The 15,000-nt window shown below is 37.6% G+C and overlaps 1 protein-coding gene across 5 annotated transcripts in view; it reads right to left on the bottom strand.

Moving 5' to 3' along the window:
* Positions 1-15,000, bottom strand: part of C3G (C3G guanyl-nucleotide exchange factor) — a 183,346-nt gene that overhangs the window by 63,502 nt on the left and 104,844 nt on the right. The window contains exon 1 of one of the 5 annotated variants that reach the window (XM_068392311.1): positions 13,559-14,827. The exons of 2 other annotated variants lie outside the window; for them this stretch is intronic. In XM_068392311.1, coding sequence (XP_068248412.1) covers positions 13,559-14,501 — 943 coding nt within the window. In that variant the 5' untranslated portion in view covers positions 14,502-14,827. Of the gene's footprint in view, positions 1-396; positions 446-13,558; positions 14,828-15,000 lie in introns of those variants that run through there. 2 more of the 5 variants (XM_068392310.1, XM_068392315.1) reach the window with 2 other exon arrangements.

Consider the following 15,000-nt stretch of genomic DNA (forward strand, 5'->3'; position numbering starts at 1 on the left):
ACACACACACACATATATATATATATATATATAGGTTAGTTTGTTGTGAGAGATCAGTCAAAAGTCTCCCATCACCAATCCGCAGTTGGCCAACGTGGTGATGAAAACTGACCAAACTCCAGACATTAATAAATTCATGCCTGAGGCCTTTGTCCAGCACTTGACTAGAAACTGCTGCATTTGTTATTGTTGATATTGTGATAAACAAACCATAAAATTTGTTGACAATATCTCAGTTTCAGAGACATGAATAAAAATTTTTTAAACAATAGGGGTGATGGCCAAGTGCCCTGTCACCCCCAAAAGGTAAACAAGTTTATGACATTCTTGCCAGATAGTCGAAGCTTTGGATGCTAATCCTAAAAACCAGTTTATTCCCACGAATATTTTCCTTACCTGGGATCCGGTGACACAACAAAGCATACGAAATTTAGCGCTAACCAGGTCACGTCACTCATGCTTACCTGTAAAAACAAAAGAAAAACAAAAGTTACTTTTTTGTGTAATTATAGAATATTAATTATCTAACTTTATTTATTAAATAATAACTAAATAGAAGATATATATGTGTGTATATATGTGTACACACACACACACACACACATATATATATATATGTATATATATATATATATAATCTATATATATTATGCAAAGTAAACCTCTCTCTCTCTCTCTCTCTCTCTCTCTCTCTCTCTCCAAACTTACATGAACATGCATTATGTTAGAATCTGCGGGAAACAAAAATAACTTTAACTCGCTAACACTCTTTTCAATACAAATCTTAAACTGTCACTTACAAAGATACAGTCCAACTAAAAAGACATAAAAACAAATAAAACGAGTCAAACGCGAACCATAACAAGGACATTTACAACGTGCTTGCCTGGTTGCCTAAGCTCACAGGTCAGTCAAGCAAGCAACGCTGACACAGCCCCCCAAAGAAACTAGGTCGGTCACTGCACCCCACTGCAACAGGTGGGAGGACGGAGATAACGGGAGAGAGAGAGAGAGAGAGAGAGAGGGGGGGGGGGGCAAGGTCCAGAGAGAGAAGGATGCAAGGAGAAACGAAAGAAATAAGAAAAAGATAGTCCGGGATGTTAAATAGATGTGAAAACGAGAAATAAACGAAAATGGGAGAGATGTAGAATAAAAGACAGCAAAGAACGGGAAGTAAAAATCAAATGGTGTAGTAAGGGATGGTAGAGAAATGTTGATAAGAAAAAAGTAATTCAAATTGAGAGGAATTAAAAACGAAAGAGAGACAGGCGGAAGACTATACTGCAGTGGAGAGATGGAATGGAGTTGGAAGAGAAGCTAGATGTCGAAGAATTAACGTAAGAGAAGTACGATACATAAAAATAGTAAAAGTACAACACCACAGATCCTTGAATTTAAGGGATGAATAAAATCTGAGAGACTAGGAACAAACAAAAAGAAGACAAGACATAAAGGGGGAAGATGAGTTTAATGATAATAATACTAAAAATAAATAAACCTATTAATAACAGGAAAAAACAGTTGGACAAATACAGATTATCATCGTGAAGTCCAAGAGGAGAAGTGGTGATGCCTCCCCCCCCCCCCTCCTCCCCCAACAACGACATCATCCTTCGAGTCTCGGCCGTATAAAGACACTTATCTGTCTATAATCCCAGGCTTCTCCAAGAGGTTGGTCCCACAAAACGCCCAAAAGGTGGACACCATCACAATCCGAACAAACACACCCACGGCCAAGGAAAACAGAGCTTATAATGAAAATAAACTGATTCCCACACTCTTGTATTGGAGAGAGAGAGAGAGAGAGAGAGAGAGAGAGAGAGAGAGAGACTTGCAATGGTAATATTAGAAGCACATTAACAAAAACCAATGACCTTTCCTTTCATCTCATAGCACAATACAACAAAGTCTCTCTCTCCCTCTCTCTCTCTCTCTCTCTCTCTCTCTCTCTCTCTGGCGAACTAGGTTAATGCTTAACCACACATCCAAGGTGGATGAGCTCATAATTATAACAACAAATTGGTTACCGAAATGTGATGAATTTTTTTAATATTTACATTATGACATCCAAATTTTGACAAGAACATTATTATTATTATTATTATTATTATTATTATTATTATTATTATTATTATTATTATTACTATTATTATTATCAAAGCTACAATCTTATTTGAAAAGCAGCCCAGTGTTGAAAGAAAATAGAGAAGTATTAAATAAACTGTGTAGTAGTAGTAAAAACATTCATAAAAATACATTGAATACATCACTTGAGATTCTTAAAAACAAATACTCAAACGCATTTAGTAATATTTAGACAATATATGTCGGAAACAAAGAACATTTTTATAAACCCTTAAAATGTTGAATTTAAAATAACGACTGGATTGGCATTCGTTGGGCATCGCAACTGGGGTCATTCCAACATTACCCGTTATAATTTATGTATCTTTCCGTAAAATAAATATATTTTCTAAATCCAGCATTCCAGAATTCACCAAAAAACAAGGAAGTGTATTCTCAACCATTACGTCTTTATGTAATTTTTTTCTGTTCTAACATTTCGCACTTGTGCGAGCAAATTGTGGGAAATACACACTGATACACCAGGCTTCCTACTTTGAAATCTAGGGCGATAATTAACCAGTCTATAAATAAACAACATAATTAACCAGCTTAGACGTAAACAACGTAATCAACCTGTCTCTAAAAGAACATACAACACAGGCTAATTGACTAACATCTAAATAAACAAAGAAATTATCTAGCCTGTAACTACTGCATATATACAGAATATTCAACAAGCCTCAAAATAAATAATATATTCAACCAGCTTCTACATAGGCAATATCTATGATGAAAAAAAAGTATAAACTTGCAGAACAGTAAATGGATAATACCACGAGTCAACAAAACAATTTTTTTTCTTTAAAAGCAATTCTCCGTTGACATTTTCTCTCCTCTACCAATTCATCATTACCATCATAATCAACATTATGTTGTTGATGTTGAAAGCAATATCTAGAGAGAAAAAAAAGACGAGTTAAGGTCTTGAACTTGGGAAAGAAGACAAAGTTGAAACTTGTACGTCTTCGCCGCTCTGAACAAGAGCAGGGTCATCATCAATAGAGACTGCAAATTTGCACATGCATAACAAGCTTTGCTATGCCCACCGTAACCTTTGCAATATTGAGGTTTTACACCTGGGGGAGCCAAGAAAAATAATAAAAGACTCAAGTTACTTGAATTTATCTAGTAATGAGAAATAAATATTATCGGCACTTCATCTCAACATATTACTGTCCCTGGTGGGAACGCAAGGAAGAAAATTAAATAGAATATTACCATATCAGATGTACTTGCATACGGGCCAATATACACAAAAACACATATACTGTATATGTATGTATGTATGTATATATATATATATATATATATACATATATATATATATATATATATATAACATAAACATGCTTTTCATTTGCCTCTTCAAAGACGTCGCCAAAGGGTATAAGGGTATCCAGTAACTGAAGCAGGTACAAACAATTTTCCTTAAAAATAGTATATAACATTGAACCGCATCCATGACTAAGGGATACAATAAACAACATCCCAGAGTCATCTAAGCTAAGAAGCAAACAACAAACGACGCAAGTGGATAATACTAAGAGGACGCCAAGAAACGCAGCCCGAGTTATTATATACGCCGCAACGGCCAGATCATAACCTTCGGACCGTAACCACAACGATGATTCACTGCGGTAACAATCGGAGACAACACCGAACCGCTGACCTAAGTCCTCTTCCTAATCCTCTACCTTCCTTCATCTCCCACTCTCGTTAACATGCCCTCCAAGGCGTAGCCACTGAGAATCTCTGGCGGTGGCTACGTCCAATGTCCCCAGATAACTCAACAGCGAACAGCCCACAATCGAACTTCTCGTTCAAAACATTCGTTCTACCGCGCCATACCTCAGGATGCCTCCTCGAACTCCTAAACCCAAGACCTAGAGAATGGTCTTCTTTAAACCTCAGACTACAGGCATAAAAAGAGACTTAAATGGCCGCAGTTGGCATTTAGCTATATCGCCTATTCGGTCTGATCCTTTTTGCAGGATCAGGTCGCTTGTTGAATGAGAGCGTAACGAACGACTAAGAAGATGCGGAAGCTGAAGAGAAGGAAAATAATGAAGCAGAAGCAAATATGCAGATTAAAAAAAAGTTTGAGAGAGAGAGAGAGAGAGAGAGAGAGAGAGAGAGAGAGATTTACTTTGGGGATAAACATGGTTTGGGATATATGTAAAAACAAAAGGCTACTGATTTAATGCAACTAAGGATTCCCATGAAAGGAGAATGTATTATACAATATTAAGCTCTCTCTCTCTCTCTCTCTCTCTCTCTCTCTCTCTCTCATAAACAGTATATATATATACATACATACACACACACACACATATATATATATATATATATATGTAAAAAACATTAAGACGAAAGTGTCTAAAAAATCTTGAATAAGAATCTGGAAAGAGAAAAGGTGTTGATTTCTGATAGGCAGCTCTGCCAGACGAATAGATGAATGCGTTGCTGTACTCCTACACCCATGATCCCTAACACTACCATTTCGGCATGTGGGACGTCAGATCCTCTAAGATCAATCGTCCTGGAAGGCTTTTTACAAGGCAGACTTACTCTAATCGGTCAAGACTTCGATGGATCTTGGGGCCTACTTCACCTATACAATGATAGGGTCTCCTTGTACGGTAGCCCGATGTGTTGTTAGCAGTGGCAGTGCTAGTACACTAATAGGGAAAATGTAAATGAATTATCCTTTTACGTCTGCATCTTTTTATTTATTTTTTTTGTCCATTTTACCGGGTTGTGATAAGGACAGTTCGCTCCCTAACATACTCTAAGAAGACACAAGATTTATATTTTTTTCACATCTCTACTGTATACAATTGTTCAATAAATATTATCACTCCGGGCTGTGATAATATCAGGTTGCTCCCTAACATGCTATAAGAAGACTCAAAATTTATGTATTCTTTTATAATTTTTATATTATTTTTCAATAAATATCATTATTACTTAGTTCTGAAGAATTGCAACAGAGCAAAATAGGAGTTGATATTCAATGCCCCCCTTTAGTCTATCACACATTCTCAATTGTAAGAATACACTCATTGATAATTTTTCAGCTTATTTACCTTTTAAATTCTAGGATTGCTCAGACATTATGATTTTTTTTCTGATTTTCAGCTATTTTCGATTATCATCCTTGTATTTATCGTTATTTGATAAATATCTTTGTTTGCTATGTTTTGGCTATAGAAAATCTCCTAAATGTTATTTATAATCCTCAACACTTTTTTTTACCTCTAAAGCGTTTCTTACTTCCTGAAGGATTTCTAAGTATATTCGTGGCGTCCTGTATTGTTTGTTCATTTTGAATAATAATAATAATACTTAAAATAATAATAATAATAATAATAATAATAATAATAATAACAATAATAATAATAATAATAATAATAATAATAATAATAATAATAATAATAATAATAACCCTTAAGAAAACCAGTGAATAAAATGCATACCATTAGAATGAAAATAAAGTGTTCGTTGCATTAATACCATGAATAAAAATTCCTACTTTATCCGTAACTTTCTAAGAAATGGAAGTGTAATATATGGACTGTTAAATAATAAGAAATTCGTTAAAAAACTGCAAAAGAAAGATCAACGCCTAAACTGTCCTGCATGACAATATCTATTATAGTTTAGCGAACTCTTTCTTATTATTATAGTTCAGGTTTATATCATCACCATGGTACGCTTAAGTACTCTCCTTAACCCTGATTACTACCAAGATCTACATATATTACTACAACCAGTCTGGCTGTTTGTTTACTTGGCCGACTTCACGGTCAAACGGACCACATTGACACCACAGCCAACTCACTCCTCTCTCTCTCTCTCTCTCTCTCTCTCTCTCTCTCTGGACCACAACCCTACCTCGTTAAAGGGTGGCCTCTATTAAATAGATATGTATTTAAGTAGAAAATTATTACTTGACCAACATTAGCAAATAGCGATAATGTCATACAGTTTCACTCGGTCAGCGACGTATGGGAATACAAGGTGAACTTTAAAGTAACAGAAACTTTTTTTTCTGTTTTTTTCGTTCCCCTCCCCCTTAAATGGGGTTATTATAAACATGGCTCCGGGTATACAGTTGTCTTAATGATGCAAAATTGTATAGCAGGTTGAAAATCCTTCCCGATGCTTACGGGCACAACGTTGTCAACCTGACCTTCGCTTCATTGGTAATTAGAGGGCGAGATTGATATTTCAATGCCGAGAAGAGAAAATTACTCAGAGTTAAGAAAATGATACAGTATGGGAATTCGCCTTATTTCTCTTCTTCTTGTTTTGTTAAAGTTTTTATAGTTTATATAGGAGATATTTAGTTTATAAAGTGGTTACTGTTCTTAAAATATTTAATTTTTCCTTATTTTCTTCTCTCACTGGGTTATTTTCCCTTTTGGAGCCCCTGGACTTATAGCATACTGCTTTTCCAACTAGGGTTGTAGCTTAGCAAGTAATAATAATAATAATAATAATAATAATAATAATAATAATAATAATAATAATAATAAAATATCTCACAATACAGGCATAAATGCCGTAGATGTGAAATATATAGAAATAAATACCGGGATAGTTCTAGTCACGAAAATATTGCAATTAACAAGAAAAGATCATGGCGACTATTGATATGAGAGAGAGAGAGAGAGAGAGAGAGAGAGAGAGAGAGAATGATGGTGATATTGCATGACAATAAGAAGTGTAAGTCCTGACATTCCTCTTCTGGTTCTGGGAGAAGAAATCGGTGTTTGATGGGCGTGGGAGCAAGTTCCCAGAAGAAAGAATAAAGAACAGAAAGAAAAGGAATAAAAAAAGCAACCAGGAAAACATGGATTCAAAAGGGGAATTTTCTCTGGCCGCTCTTCTTAGCGGTCATATTTCACGCTCCATGAATAGCGTAGGACGAACAATTTGATCCTAGGTGAGAACAGTCGTTTCATGTTTGAACCATACGAATATTTTAACAATATCTGATACTGAGATCCCTTTCGGAGTGGGGATACTTTAACGTAGTGAAAAGATTTGTTTAGCGCCAGGATCAACAAAGCTGTACTAGGCAGGGCCACCATACTAGGTTGGTTTGCTGTGAACGATCAGACTAAAATCTCTTATCATCACCCATCCACAGTGGCTAGCGTGGTGATAAAAATGGCTAACCCCAGACATGAATAACAACATGGCTGAGCTCTTTATCTAGCAGTGAACTAAAAACGACTACATTTGATTTGTTGTTTTACATACTGTGTGTGTATATATATATATATATATATATATATACACACGTGTGCGTGTGTGTCAGCTAGATATATGGAACGAATGGACTAGTCAGAATATGAACGTCACCTTCAAAGTCTCCAACTGCACCCATTTTATGAGAACGGTACAGATCTCTCCTGGAAAAAGAGAAGCTTGTAGGTGGTTGTTGTGGAGAGAGAGAGAGAGAGAGAGAGAGAGAGAGAGAGAGAGAGAGAGAGAGATTTTTACTTTGGGTGAAAATCTTGGAAATCACACCCTCTTGAGAAGATTTTATGATCTGTGGGCGTACATTTTGGACGTGGCAACCTGACGAAAAGAATTGTGTGTGTGTGTAGAGAGAGAGAGAGAGAGAGAGAGAGAGAGAGAGAGAGATGCTTAATCTTATCTTCCATCTACCTTAGGGCAATGTAGTTTAAGATTTAGGTCCTAAAAAATTTTATGAAAAAGGGAAAAGGGGAGGTGAATGGGTAATGCTGTAGGGGGCAAGGTACTGAGTGGGAGGGGGTAGAGAGACCAGTCAATGCAAACGATGTGAAGTTCCATAAATATGAAAAAGGTTTAAAACTTATTTCGCCGGTGCAGTCCTAATATAGTGAAGAAATAACGTTGGTATTTACATACAGTATTCTATGCAAGATGAATATCTTCTTCGTGCTAAATCTTATTTTTAAGCATCACAGATTCCTTTTATAGCGAAACTGATTATTTGATGGCCACATTTATGAGATAAGTTACTGTTTATAACTATATACACTATTACAATAACCTTACAACTAAACAAATCACATGCCACTTCCATTTTTCTGATGATCTTTTTACAATAATGTAACATGTCTTTATGTGTTGCCTTGTGATTCAAAATAAATGTAACTTTAAATACGTGGAATGCAAATATAAATTGTCATAGCATTGCTTTCCATCAGCTTCCATCAGCTCCACATATACAGTACGTTTCACTTCAAGAAACCTCAAAGAGGTATTTTTCGGAGACGATGCATAAACTTCCCTGCATCTTGTGTGACCCCTTACTTAAGGAGTCCTGCTAAACACCCTCAGGGATTAGGGCGTCTACGCAACGATGTTTACTTTGCACTTGACTGGGGACACTTATCTCAGGTATTCAAATATTATCTTGACTATTTAAATACCCCCTGACGCAATAGTACGTGGGCAGACAACAATAGGGTGGAAGCCCATTTAATAAATTTCTAGATGGATTTATCGAGTCAACGTCTGTATTTTGGAACGTTTGATGAATGATAGAACGGAGTTTCTTTCTCATATCCAGTGTGCATCATGAAAAGGGAATAATATCTATTGTTACGTGAGAGAACACGTGACTGTAGGAGCTGGTTACTGGCATTTCCTTCTCACATTCTAAGCTGCCCATTATCCCAAGGATCAGATAAACACAAACCCTTTTAGGAATAAAGGTCTCACAAAAAATAATGACAATTTTCAAGGAACTATTGAGTCTTATTCAAATACTTTTTTTTTTTTTTTTTTTTTTTAATATCAATTGAAGGCATTTCTTCTGGCGTCGCCTCCACGAGGTTATTACCACCACTTTGAAATCAACAAAAGAAGGGACAACCAATCTTAAAAAAACTTCAGTGCATAAAATCCAAGGGGAGTTTGGCCCCTTCCAGAGTCACGTGAAAAAGCAAGCAAACAGAATTACTTCCAAATGCATTTATGTTTTCGCCTTCCACATTGGGCCCTTAAAGGCGGGCGTTGGGAATAACTGCAACTGTACTTCTGTATAAGGTCGAAGAGTCGGGAAGGCGCCCACGTCGAGCATAGCTTCGGTGTTAGTAACCTCGGGTTCTTTTCCAGTGCGCCCAACGCCCACACACCAACGCAAACACAAACACGCCGTCGCCAATCCTCTAGATATGGGGAAGCCTCAGGAACGGAGTTCATGACTTTAAAAGAAGAATAAGAAGAAAAGAAGAAGCCTTTGAGGTGAAGGTCTATTACCAAGGAGCAAATGAGTAACAACAGGAAAATTAAGAGTAAGGTCAAGTAAGTAATAAGAACTAAAATCAGGTCAGGTGGAGCTTTGCTTAAATATAACCACTGATCTGTTAAGCGTTGTGTTGGTCAAGAGCGCTAATCTTCGACCAACCATAATGCTTTAAAACTGAGCAACACGCCCATATTGGTTGATTGCAACTATAATAAGGGGGCGGTGGGTGTCACCATACATTCGCACGTGGGCTGATATTAATGACAGCTCTTATTAGCCGTAAGACCAAGTTTCGAATAAATGGACTTAGACAAGAAGATAGAGTACCATACTTGTAAAAGTCAACAACAACAAATAAAGCCGTTTCTAGTACACTGCAGGACAAAGGCATCAGGCATGTCAATTCATGTCTGAGGATTGGTCAGTTTTCATCACCACGCTGGTCACTGAGGATTGTCCTCTGATCAACCTTGTAAGAGTGGCGATACGCAAACCCTTTTAATAATATCCACACTCAGTCACAGCGCATCAAATGATCTCGATAATCATACCCGGAGGTTAACAGATGTAGTTCATGAAGACAAAAATGACTCTGGCATCCTTCTTCCAAAATACTAGCTTGTAACTGGAATGCTAACACCTTTTAGAGATGTCTCATCATTAGCCAATCCTGTTGAAATGGCACTTGCATCTGCTGGGATCAAGAAAATGGCCGCAGAGCACTTACCCTCACCCCCCAAAAACATTACTGAGAAACCGGAAGGATGTAATACTTTAGCACCATACAATCTACTACACATATAGGATTATTTCGAAGAATAATATCTAAACACACACACACACACATATATATATATACATACATATATATATATATATATATATATATAATGTGTGTGTGTACTGAGAGATTTGTTTGATGTGGCCCCGAATTGCACACTACGGTTCCCATTTGATGCCAAGCCTTTGATGCCAAGAGGGGTCATTTACCTTTGGGGATGGGTTCATGGGCATCAACCTGAATTTTTTGTTTTCTTTTAACTCGTGAGATTTGCGTAGAGCAAGTGTGAGTGACAATGTTAAGATAGAGGTTTTATTGAAAGGTAAAGGTTCATTTACTTGTTATTTGTTGTTGTTGCCGAGTAATGCGAACAAAATGGAAATGTAGTATAGAGCTAATTATTTATTTAAACTAAACTTATTAGTATGACGTAGAAACCCTTTTACGAACCAATGAAAATGAAAAAGTCTGTCACCACTAAAAACATAAGAAACAAATAAAAGTTATACAACATAATTTTGCCATTGCGAAAAGGCCGAAATTGCTATGAAGGTAAGAGCAATTGCCAATACACCTTTGAAGCTATTCATACATAAATAAAAAAGACAAAAGATTTACAACTTGCTAAAAGATAGTGATAATAATGGTTAAAAAATATTCTCCATCTCTATATCACCAACAAAAAAAAAAATTTAATTACATTTGTAATGTCTCGAAATGTAATTTCAACAGACAAGGCGTGTGTTCATGAAGTAAATTAACATTTTAATTCTGCCAGAAATTAATTATTATTTTATTGATCTAAATTACTCGAGTAAAAAAAAAAAAAAAAAAAAGGTAAAAAAAAAACATGCATTTAGATTTCAGAAGAAAAAGTTTCGAAAGATTTTCTTTTACCTATTTCCAAAAATGATCCACATCGAGCGGAAATATCAACCCAAGTTAGTTTTATTTAAAATTTGTATGCAACAGGTAAGACGGCCTTTCTCACCTGAACTCGATTTCATTACCAGAAGGGGGAAGGGCAATGAACTTATGCAAAACACTCCTTCATTGCAAGAAATTCAAGATAATTAACAACCTCTCTCTCTCTCTCTCTCTCTCTCTCTCTCTCTATGTGCATGTATGTATGTATATATGTATGTAAGTATGTATATATATACATATATATATATATATATATATACATATATATATATATATATATACAAGCGCACACACACACACACATATATATATATATAAAAGAGAGAGAGAGAGAGAGAGAGAGAGAGAGAGAGATTAAATGTAGGCAGTCTCTTATGTTTTGCAAACACTCACGCAATAAAAGAAGAAAAAACTAGGAAATGCCAATGCTGCCACCGACCCACAGGCAGCAAACGCCAATAACAAGAATGTCTTAATGGACGGACGTTGACGCCCACTCAGTAATTCTCACCTGAGCATTGCGGCGTCGCCCTTACATTTGCAACCCCCGCCCCCCACACCAGGTACCTGAATTCAGACCCATTGTTGTTAAAAGGGAGACCCTCGTCTACACTGTCGACCTTGGGGACTCATAAACAAACTTGTGAATGCTATTCCATGAACTTGGATACAAGCTAAGGGTCACCCATAAATTTTCTTTTTAATGAACAGTGCTTGAAATGTATGTTTGATAATGCAGTAAGAGGTAAACCAAAATAATACGATGCAGTAAAAAAACATAATTATCCATGACAAAAAACAAATACAAAAATCATAATTCCACTCATCATAAACAAATAATTCTCAATGTTTACACATCCCTGACATTTGATCACGATCAAATTAACTGTATTCATCTTATGGGCATTAGAATACAGCATCACTGTATCGGACTCAACGCACAACGATATCTCAATCCATCAAAATAAGTAACGAGATTAAGCGATTAAACAAACGCCCCCTTTACAGCATCAATGGTAAGAACATAGTGGAAGAGGGAATAATAGGACAGACCTGGTATGTGTACACCCGCCCATTACTGGAGTTGCAGTTGCCAAACCTGTTCATTATCTTTGCCAATCGGGGTGGAGAGAGAGAGAGAGAGAGAGAGAGAGAGAGAGAGAGAGAGAGAGAGTTGGGATGCCTTAACGTGGCGAAAGGGTTTGTGTATAGTCATAATCAGGAAACCTGTACTAATCAGGGGCACCCATACTAGGTTGGTTTGCTGTGAGCAATCAGACTAATTCTCCCACCAACACCAATTAGCAGCAGTCACCATGGGGATGAAAATGGCCAAACCCCAGACATGACTAAGGACATGCACTCCAAAATCAAACCATTGTTCTCTAGTTTTGGGTAGTGCCATAGCCTCTGTACCATGGCCTTCCACTGTTTTGGGTTAGACTTCTCTAATTTGAGAGTACACTCGGGCACACTATTCTATCTTATCTCTCTTCTTCTTGTTTTGTTAAAGTTTTTATAGTTTGCATTTATATTCTAATGTTGTTGCTGTTTTTGAAATATTTTATTTTTTCTTGTTTCCTTTCCTCACTGAGCTATTTTCCCTGTTCAAGCCCCTGGGCTTGCAGCATCCTGCTTTTTCAACTAGGGTTGTAGCTTGGTAAGAAGAAGAAGAAGAAGAAGAAGAAGAAGAAGAAGAAGAAGAAGAAGAAGAAAACTATATACATTGTAATAAACATAATTTTAGTGAAATTTAACGTGATTTCATCCTGTAGTATTAATAATAACGATAATCACATGCAAATTGAAGTTTGGTACAGAACAACTACCACAATAGGTACCATGGCAGTCTGACAAAGTGGGGTCGACTTTCAAGCAATAACAAAGTCTTTCAAGGTCAATTATCGCCACTCAAAAATGTCAAAGTTCAAACGGTTGAGTAATGTTTAAAACGGGAGTAATTCTGAGTGGTTTTAATTCATTTAATTAATTTACACAGATAATAAAGAATCTTTTATGGTTATGAATGGAAAATAACAACAAAGACAGCATTCTGTCAGTGAAATAATGTAGGTTATTGACGTTGTTTCCAGATGGTATATCCGATTGGCTCAATGTTTAGTTGGTTTGCTGCAATATATCCAAAAATAAGCTTATTTTCAGAATGAAATTTTATATATATTAATTTCAATATCAATAATTTCGGAGCTGATCATTCATCATCTTTCAAACATGACCTAATTATAGATACAGTAATGCCATCATATTCCGAAATGAAAGGAATTACAAAATAACATAGTCCCTCTTGGATATGGCCAAGTATAATATGTCAAAAGAAAACGTACTAGTTACGTATGACAGGATAGACTTAGATATTGTGTGTGTGTGTGTGTGTGTGAGAGAGAGAGAGAGAGAGAGAGAGAGAGAGAGAGAATAAATTACCCTTATAAGTATACATATACTAAACATACCTTTCATCCACTGTCTGTACTGTTCAGCGTTCTTCTCCATAGACATCTGGTTCATCTTATTAACACGACGATTGTTAGTGCCAGATGTGCAAGGGCGTCCCAGGGTACATAATACCCAGTGGTCCCCGTCCAAGTCATGCCCTTTCTCTTCGACGTCGCTGCCCTCCCAATCAGCCCTGTCACCTTTATAAACGCTACGGCGATTCGAGAGCTCCGTCGGACTCCCAGGTGCGGTTGCCGATCGCCTACAATGCCTGTTGGGTAAGGGAGGAAAGCACGACCCTCCCATCGAATCCTCACTCCACTGCCTTTCGTGTTTGTAAGGAACCCGAAGGCAACCAACTTCATCGATGAAATCGGCCAAGTTCTTGGATTCCATAGTGACCGGGGAGCGCCCACCGATGGGCGTGGAGGGTGGTGTCGGAGTCGGGCTGATGCTGTTCCCACGGGGACAAGAAGAGGTCGAGTGGGATCGGGTTATCTCGGTGGAGATGGAGGGCGTCATGACGGGAGACACGGAGACGTAGGGATAATTCGAGTCTAGCGACGACGGCGTCGACAGTCCTCCTCCACTGATGACATTCGCAGGAGCAAAACGCTTCTGGGGCAACGTCGGAGACGGCGTGCAGGACCACGTGGGCGTGGAGACCACATGCGAAATGCGAGCTTCCGTGTAGCTTCGGCTGCGATTGAGGGCGTATTGTCGAGGGGAGTTAGGATCCCGCGGCGGTAGGGCTGACGGTGCCCCAGCGAGGGTGTGAGTGGTCGAGGTGGGCGTCGATACCGTGTAGCAGTCACGGTGGTGCTTCCTCAAGGAAGCCAACAAGCTGCGGGCGGAGTAGGTGCGTGCTCGAGTTTTGGGCGTGATGGGCTGGTCAGGCCAAAACACATTCTTCACGCCCACAGCTAAGTGGTCCAACATGGCATCGTCATACTGAGGCATTGCCTCTCAAAATAAACTTTCTCGGGGTGAAAGTATTGAAGTCACTGGCCATGAAATTTTACACATATTAATCCAATAAACAGGGTTTGTCCATTTTCTCGCAACCACTAGATAACAAAATCAAAGAGTAAACAATAATTACATCAAGGTCCACAAACAAACGCAACAAGAGAATAACTTAATCACATAAGGGAAAATACACAAAAATGCTTTAACTACACGAATTGAACCTTTGATTTCACTGGACCAGTATTATGTTTCAAGACAATTTACAGTAAATAAAATAAAATTATAACTAACTCGCACATCACATACAATTTCTGGTGATAAAAATCCAAAAATAGAGGAATCCTGCCGTTCCTCCAAATTCCCATTGTCCAAAACCACACAAGGAATACAATCGCCGAGATTCTTCCTTCCCCGACGGCGTAGTTACAGCTTAGACGACGTAGTGGTGATGGCACCAGAAGAGAATCGGTGGCACTAAAAGGACAGCAGG

This window comes from Palaemon carinicauda, chromosome 18 (assembly GCF_036898095.1).
Source record: "Palaemon carinicauda isolate YSFRI2023 chromosome 18, ASM3689809v2, whole genome shotgun sequence".
NCBI lineage: Eukaryota > Metazoa > Arthropoda > Malacostraca > Decapoda > Palaemonidae > Palaemon > Palaemon carinicauda.